General features: G+C 41.9%; 1 protein-coding gene across 1 annotated transcript in view; it reads right to left on the reverse strand.

Moving 5' to 3' along the window:
- The window catches only part of TMEM57 (transmembrane protein 57), a 65,685-nt gene that overhangs the window by 10,092 nt on the left and 46,469 nt on the right, over positions 1–9,124 (reverse strand). The window contains exons 6-8 of the mRNA XM_011955625.1: positions 5,873–6,031; positions 4,451–4,633; positions 931–1,051 (exon numbers count right to left, since the gene is read on the reverse strand). Coding sequence (XP_011811015.1) covers positions 931–1,051; positions 4,451–4,633; positions 5,873–6,031 — 463 coding nt within the window. The remainder of the gene's footprint in view (positions 1–930; positions 1,052–4,450; positions 4,634–5,872; positions 6,032–9,124) is intronic.

Here is a 9,124-nt window from a genome sequence, read left to right on the forward strand (position 1 = left end):
ATGTGGTATGAGATGAGCTTCTAATTTTTTTTCCGGCCACTGCACTCCAGCCTGGGCGACAGAGCAAGACTCCGTCTCAAAAAAAAAAAAAAAAAAAGAAAATCTTTCCCTTGTTTCAAGGTCAAGTATATTTCCACCTAGTTTTTTAAAAATCATTTATTCTTTGTTCTTTCTGCCGTCAGCTCTTCATCTGGAATTTCTTTATATGTGGTATGAGATGAGCTTCTAATTTTTTTTCCTCCAGTTATTTAGCTATTCCAAAGCCTTTTACTGACTAATCCTTACCTTTCCCATCTGTCTCTGATGCCACCTTTACTTTTTTTGGTATATTTTTCAGTACTGTACTCCAGGTCATCATTCTAGTCCACTGACTTGAGGGTAATTTTTCACTTGTCCCACCTGGCTCAAATTACTGTAACTTTACAATATGTGACATTAGTTTAAATGATAAATACTTGGCTAACGTATACACAGCCCACAAAATAGCCTGTATCCATAGCACTAGCACCTTTCCTCATCATTCACTGCTATGAACAGCAATCTGTGAGGCTCAGAGCCATGCAGGAGTCAATCCCCTGGCAACAGAAAGAGGGTTGGGGCTAAAAGGAGGTATGTAAGTTCCAAAGAACACTAGTCTGGCCTACAACCTGAAAAAGTTAAATGAATCTATAGCAAGTTAAATCCTGGTATAAAACATATCAAGGGATTGTCAACATTTCTGGCTTGTATTAGAATCTGGCTACATTAATATGACTTGAAATGAGTTGGACAAGATTAGAACTTCAAATCTTTTTGTCACATAGAGATTTTTCAGATGCAATGAGATTTGATCTGTATTAAAAGGCATTATCTCTACACTGCAACACAGAGCACAAGTTTAGCATAAAAGTGGAATTCAAGTACAAGGGAAGTCTTTTGTTCCCCCCTTACCTGGACTTTCAGTTCTAGTTCTCTGATTTGGTCTTCTTTCACCTTCATGTCCATTGTGAGCTTCTTGCCCTCTGCTTCTAGTTCTCTGATCCGATTCCGTAAGGTTTCGGTGCATTCTCCCCTTTTGAAAAAGAAGAGAAGGAAATAAAATGATTTAAAAGACTATAGGTTGGGGCTGGGCACGGTAGCTCAGGCCTGTAATCCCAGCACGTTGGGAGGCTGAGGCGGGTGGATCATTTGAGGTCAGGAGTTCGAGATCAGCCTGACCAGCATGGTGAAACCCTGCCTCTACTAAAAGTACAAAAAAAATTGTCTGGGCATGGTGGTATGTGCCTGTAGTCCCAGCTATTGGGGAGGCTGAGGCAGAAGAATTGCTTGAACCCAGGAGGTGGAGGTTGCAGCGAGCCCAGATCGTGCCACTGCACTCCAGCCTGGGCGTCGGAGTGACACTCCATCTCAAAAAAATAAATAAATAAATAAAATTTAAAAAAAAAAGATTATAGGTTGGTCGGGTACAGTGGCTCATGCCTGTAATCACAGCAATTTGGGAGGCCAAGGCGGGTGGATCGCTTGAGGTCAGGAGTTCAAGACTAGCCTCGCCAACATGGCGAACGAAACTCCGTCTCTACTGAAAATACAAAAATTAGCTGGGTGTATTGGCACATGCCTGTAATCCCAGCTACTCAGGAGGCTGAGGCAGGAGAATCGCTTGTACCTGTGAGGCAGAGGCTGCGGTGAGCTGAGATGGTGTCGCAGCACTTCAGCCTGGGTGACAAAGTGAGACTCTGTCTCAAAAAGGAGAAAAAAAAAAAAAAAGACTATAGGTTTACTTACATTGTGGGATTTATATTTCTTTTATACTCCAGGGACTGTCAGGTTTTAGCTTTTGGCTCAGTCTGCTCACTTCTCTGTGTCCTTTCATAATTTCAATAATACTCTAAAATAATTGGGCTGGGCATGGTCGCTCACGGCCGTAATCTCAGCACTCCCAAGGCCAAGGTGGGAGGATTGCTTGAGCCCAGAGTTTGTGATCAGCCTGGGCAACAGAGAGAGACCCTGTCTCTACAAAAAATTTAAGAAATAGCTGGGCATAGTAGCACGTGCCTGTAGTTCCAGCTACTCAGGAGGCTGAGGCAACAGCACAGCTTGAGACCAGGAGTTTGAGGTTATAGTAAGCTATGATTGTACCACTGCACTCCAGTCTGGGTGACGGAATGATACCCTGTCTCAAAATACATATATATAAACAATAATTATTATTGAGTGTCTAGATGAGCCAGACACTAAAGTACTTTACCCATACTACCTTCTTCAATACTTATAACAACCTAGGGTATATTTATCCCATTTTCCAGATAAGGAAACTGAGGCTACATAGATAAAATACTAGTCCAAGGTTACCTAGTTTTCATGTCATAGAACAGGGATAAGAACTTAGGTTTTCTGGCTTCCCAATCCAGCAAACTTCCCACCAGGCCATGAGATTTGAGACAATACACACAAAGCCAGATAGAACTGAACATGTACTATCTCCAGCAGGGGGCAGTGAACTAGAAAAAAATATTCCAACTTTTGAGGGGCTATGCATTGGGACTTTTGCCTTTCTTGTCATAAAGTTGCCACAAGCCTGAAATAAATAGAAAAACAAGGGCACACCGTTAAGCTGCTTCTCGGGGCTATCATAAAGTTGAGCTAAAAGAGATGATGGCAATGGTCAGTCCAAAGCTGGAACTATCTAGGTTCCAGAAACAGCCCAATGAAGAAAGTAGGTGTTCTCTGCCTATCAAAAAGGAAGGTCCAGTCAGAGATTTATGCCCTGAGATTTACTGAATAAGTTATGGCAGGCCTGGTGTGGTAGCTCACGCCTGTAATCCCAGCACTTTGAGAGGCCAAGGTGGGCGGATCATCTGAGGTCAGGAGTTCGAGACCAGCCTGGCCAAGATGGTGAAACCCCATCTCTACTAAAAATACAAAAATTTGCTGGGCGCAGTGGCAGGAGCCTGTAATCCCAGCTACTTGGGAGGCTGAGGCAGGAGAATCGCTTGACCCCGGGTGGCAAAGGTTGCAGTGAGCTGAGATCGTGCCACCGCACTCCAGCCTGGATGACAGAGTGAGAGACTCTGTCTCAAAAAAAAGGAAAAAAAGAATAAATTATGGCAAACAAGGACTGTCGGGGATAAGATAAATAAGCTTAACTGGAAGGAAAAGGGATTTGAGGTAGGAAGGAAAAGGGATTTGAGGTAGACATTGAAACCAACTTACTGATTCTCAGGCATGGGAGACACTAAGCAATATGGTTAAGGAACTGCTATGTCCTCCTGAGTGGAATTTCTCAGAAAGGGCAGGTGCTGGATGAACTGAGGAGAGGAGAGCAGTCATCACTAGATGACTGTTGAGAAACATCTCCTGCAAGTGTAAGTGCTTCAGAATGCGGATACATCTTCAAACAAACAACCCCACATTGTAGGCAGGCTAGTCAAGGGCCTTGTAAGTCTGTATAGATGCTGATGGGCCAAGCCAGCTCAGCCATCTGCTGAGGGGACGCAGGATCACACAGGAGAGAGTTCTAACTTGCTGTTATTTCCTAAAAGGTGAAATGACTCACCAATTATTCTGCAAATGCCAGAACCCACAAAGAAGGCTATCAACATGCCAAAAGTTAAATTACTTAACTTTAATTACAACAAAGCAAAATTCAAGGAAGAATTACAGTTGAATTATACCATGTAGATACAAATTAGGATGGAATTTAAAAGTGAAATAAGTAATAATTTACCCTCTCTCTATATCTGCAAACACCTAACTGACTCCCACATGCAGAGGGACTTCACTAGTCAAAAAAACAAAGGAAAAAGTGGTAAGTGAAGTAGAAGCAAAAAGGAAAAAAAAAAGCTCTTAACTATCTAATAGTTTTTGGAATACTTGCACACAGGGGTACTTTCCAGTGGTATAGGAGGTAGTCCCCAATTTTCATTATGCCACAAATGTAATTCCATCTAGTAGAGACTTATGTTTCACTTTTTTTTCCATTTCATTTGACAGTCTGCTGATATCCATTTGAGCAGCCAGTACACAGTGCTTGGGCAACCAAGATTTCATCTTCCTTCCATTTTAAGATAAAAACTTCAGAAACACATATACTTAAGAGTGGAGAGTAATGATAGCTCTCTAAAGGGAACGAACCTCCAGATGGAATCTCTCAATGCACTTAGTAATCATCAGCCTGACAAAAAGTGACTGGAAACCTCTTTGTGAGTAGTACTTTGCCTCCCAGGTATGGGAAACATGGTGATTCCCTCATCCCACTTTATAGATGAGGTCACTGAGGGATGAAGCTGTTATAGGATAGTGCAAGCTTGCGTAGATGGAGTTTAAACCAGCTAATAAAACAGTACTTAAAAGCAATCCATCTGTGCATGATTGCTGTACGTCCAATCCTGCCCAAGGCATCAAATTCCCATGTCTTTGTTGGTAAAGGAAAGCCAACCTTGGATTAAACACTCAGGTGACATGGACGTACCTAGATGCAGCAGCAAATGCAACAGCCCGGGCAGCAGTGGCTTCTTCTAACTTCTTCCTTTTTTTCTCTTCCATTAACTGTTTTTCTACAAAACTTCGGGCTTCCTGCTCAGCTTTTAGCTTTTTCTCCAACTGGCTGATATTCTGCTTGTCTTTTTGCTTCATTTGCACAGCATTATGTAACCTATATGGAAATGATTGTCATATAAAGTCTTAAAATTACAAATGCCCACTATAAACCCTTGAGAAACATCTCTTTATCACCTTACGGCCAATTAAACAAGAGGTTTAAACAGCAAGTCAAAAATATCAACTACCAGAATGCCTGAGGAAAACACATTGTCATTATTCCTTAATAATTCCTAAACACCAATAAACAAGCTGCCTTACAAAACAAAGATTCAGACCTAGCCTCTGCTCTATTCAAGTAAGTAATCTACAGAAGGTCATCCAGAAAACAGGGTAAAACAAATTTCAAACACAGGGAAAGATAATTGTGTAACTAATTCTAATGTTCCAGAGTACCCCGAAAGAACTTCACTCCCACCAAAGAACCACTGATGGGACCAGCCCCAGTGAAACTGAAGTAAGGGGTGGAAAGGGGAAGGTTTTTATTTTTCTTGAATACAATTTTGCTGTAGCGTACTACAGCTTTTCCTTTCCAGCTCAGGATGTTTGCTCACAGTGTCCCCAGATCCTCTTTTAGAGTCACAGGATGCTTAATTTCAGATAGAAATTTCAGTCATATTTCCTGCTTACTACCACCCCCAGCTTTACCGATCACCATGAGGTGAGTTTATCATTGGGATGTTCTCTACATATCAGTGTGGCCACAAGTGCTGGTCAGAGGCAATGGAGAGGTTATTTGCCACTACCACAGGCACACATTGATGGGAGATTTAAAAAAAGAAAAAAGGACAGACCCACACTGAGTCAAGAAGTAATTCCAGAATGAACTAATCAAAAGCCTAAAAGAATTCACACAGAAGGCCTGGCTTTTTGCCTGCCTTTTCAAATAAAATCAAAGTTCAATGTTATCTTTTAGTTCTGGCAATAAAAGTAAATATAGTCAAATCCTCTAGAAACTTTCACTGAAAGGAGCAAAATTTTCAAACTGTGGCAGAATTACTTCTTGTCAATTTTACTATCCAAAAACTCAATAACTATTTTAGACTAAGAAGTTATTAAATGAGAGAAGACAAAAATAGTAATATTAATAAACTGTTTTGTGGCAATGAAATAAGTTTTTATAGATTTTATAAACATGTTGAGTATCTGGTACTAAATAGAGTATTTTAAACATTTTATTTAAAAATCTCTCAGCAGGTCTCTGTCACCATGAATCTTGTGCTCCAACCCCTGGAAACAAGAGAAGTAGTGAAGCTGCTGGGCTTATGGCCAAAGGCCTAAAAGGTGCACGTACTTGTTCTGCAGCAGCTCATTCTCCTGCCGAAGCTGGCCCATTTCTGAGCGGATCCCCCGCTCAGTGCTCGAAAGGGAGCTGATCTGACTGCGGAGCTCTTGTTCCACTTGTCTGCTGGCTTGCAGGTCAGCCTTTAACTTTTTAATGTCTTGTTCCAGCCTAGGAGAAGGAGAAATGCAGCATTTTCATCTAGGTGAGGGCACCCACAGAGCTGGGAGGGACCTGGTAGGGGTCCTGGACTGGTGGGTGAATGGCAGAAGGACCCCGCTGGCAGCTCCTGCCATCATGAGGACTCCCGTCTGCAGTTGGGTTAATTTTGTTGAGTGATTCCACCTGGGTCCCTACCTCTTCCCACTGGGGTGTAACTTTCAACTTCCCCCAAATGTATATGAATATTGACAGGTGAGTATGGTGCTTGTGAATATGCATCCGAGCTGCTGATAAAGGAGAAGTGGACGGCAGAGAGGATGGCTGAAGACTAAAGGCTCCCTTCCTACTGGTGGCTTTTCATGCCCTCAGCAAGGGAAATATGTCCATACAACCAGCTCATGACCTAGCACTTAATGCTTTGAGCTATTTTGATAGATCAGAATCTACTGTCTGAGACTCTGTCCCACCACGGGCCTAGAAGAAGACTATCTGCGACAACCTCTAGATATTGCCAGCATCCTTGCTGAATGACGTTCATACCCTCTTGTGATTGCGGCAGAAGAGCTCACGAGACTCAACAACAATGTAAAAAGGAACAAATTACATGCTCTAAGAATCATAAGAGAACTCCATCTATAAAATGAAGTCTATCTTTTCTCCTCAATTTCTTACTCTTGTTTCACCTATTTTCTTTACTGCAGTAATAGTTTCACTTTAAGTGACAGGTATTGGAGACCTACCATGCGTATGTAGTGCTGAAAATGGTAAACAAAAACTATAAAATTGGCCGGGCGCAGTGGCTCATGCCTGCAATCCCAGCACTTTGGGAGCCCGAGGCGGGCGGATCACCTGAGGTCAGGAGTTCAAGACCAGCCTGGCCAACATGGTAAAACCCCATCTCTACTAAAGGTACAAAAATTAGCTGGGTGTGGTGGCAGGTGCCTGTAATCCCAGCTACTCAGGAGGCTGAGGCAGGAGAATCACTTGAACCCAGGAGGTGGAGGTTGCAGTGAGCCGAGATCGTGCCACTGTGCTCCAGCCTGAGCGGCAAAAAACAAAAAACAAATAAGTGAAAACTATAAAATCGAGTCTCTTTTTTCGTGGGAAAACTTCACAATTAGGAACCAAGACATAGAGAGGAACCAAGAAATACATAATTTAAATGATTAAACAATAGCACAAGGAAGGCCATGATTAAATATATGCCAGAAGGAATAATAACAACAAACTATTTAATGAGAACTTACAGGCCAGGCACTGTTCTATAGTGTTTAATCCTATGAACTCATTTAATCTGTACAACTACTTAATATGCACAAAAATAGGAAATGCAATTCCTATTCCTATTTTTACAGATGAAGAACTCTAGGCTAGGAAAGGATGCAACCCAAGGTCATCCAGGCAGTCTAGTTCCAGAGTCCATTCTCTTCACCATTAGACCAAACTATAGCCACATCATCCACAGCATGGTAGAGGAAGAAGTACTATGTGAGTCTGAGGAGAGAAGACTGGGAAAGGCTTTGCAGAGCAGGTAGAGACTGATTGGGCCCTGATGTTTGGATAAGATTTAGAGAAGTAGAAGAGGAGGAGGGGATATTCTAAATGAGGGGAGAAATGTATTAAAAAGCTCAAAGGCAAGAACAGCCATAGACATGTGCAGGCAAGCCATTGGTCTGGCTTCTGAGAAAGGCTTGTACTGGGGAGAGAGTAGGAAAGGACAGAACAGATCTGATAGATAGGACTGTGGAGAGTGGTGCTGAAGGTCAGGTCAAGGATGGCTGCCATGTGAGGAGGAGTTGAGAATGAAAGAAAAATTAAATCTACAGAGGCTAGATCTCAATAATTTTGTAGTTATTACTTTCATTTTTTAAATCTCTTCCTACCACAAACTATTCTAAATAAATATTTATTTAGAAGAGGCTTTTTCCATCAGGATACAAACTCACAGGTAGGTAAAGTCAGTTTGCTCAGACAAGACTCTTATTCATGTCACTAATTCAACACACCAACAGAACCAAGATTTCTGAAGGGCAGTGGTGATCTCTTTGGAACTGTCAGCTCCAAAGACTAAGTCCTTAGAGACATGTTTTATTAAGCACTAAATCCCCAGAGCCCTCCACAGTGATCAACGCTTACTCAATAAATGTTGCCTGACACAGAGCAGCTTTATTTACATATCTACCTTTAGGCAACTTAAAAAAAACACCAAAACCCCAGATCATAAAACACTGACAGTCACCTTGCAGGTGCAAGTAGCCAGTCCTCCCGTCCAGTGCCTGGGAGCATGGCCTAGAAACCTTTTGTTCCAAAAGCACTGCTGGGTGTCCTGACAGCTTGCTCCCCAGGGAAGGGTCACAAGTCAACATCATGCCACACTTTCCCTAGTGCTAGGGTTATTCCAGTTGAATGTACTCTCAGAACTGCTCTAAACAATTACATATCAGCATTTACACCATCACCATACTGTCTCTCATTCACTCCCAAGTAGCCCAAAGAATATATTCTGAAAGAGGTCAGTGCTGTCAGGCTATCTTTATTAAGAAATTTGGCTGAAAAACGTGTTAGGTAATTTGTCTTTCTTGAGAAGCTGATTTCACAGTCTGAGAATTGCATTTTCAGTAGAAAGGGTGAGTTTTTAGGTGAAAATAGGGGCTAAGCATGGTTTAGTAATAGAGTTTAGGATCAGGGTTCTAGATTCAGCTCTAGCACCAACTTCCTGACCCTGTGCAAGGTGTGTAATCTTCCAGGCCTCAGTTTCCTCATCTATGGCTGTTATCTCTAAAGTTCCTTCCAGTGTGGGCTAGGATTTCTAGACCTGACACACTTACAGATGGCTGCTGATTTGCCTCTTTAGATTTGCAAACTGAGCTGTATCATACGCAGATGCACAGGAATCAAGTTCCACACCAGTGGAACCAGTTGCTGGGGCAAAACATATATGCCACAGTTAGGAATGAAAGAAAAATTAAATCTGTAGAGGCTAGATTGCAAGAATTTTGTAGTTCTTACTTTCTTTCATTTTTTAATCTTTTCCCACCACAAACTAGAAAAAAGAATATTTATTCTGAGTGAAATTTTAGAGTTCCTTGAAAAATGTAAAAA

The sequence above is a fragment of the Colobus angolensis genome, unplaced genomic scaffold (assembly GCF_000951035.1).
Source record: "Colobus angolensis palliatus isolate OR3802 unplaced genomic scaffold, Cang.pa_1.0 Scaffold4, whole genome shotgun sequence".
Lineage (NCBI taxonomy): Eukaryota > Metazoa > Chordata > Mammalia > Primates > Cercopithecidae > Colobus > Colobus angolensis.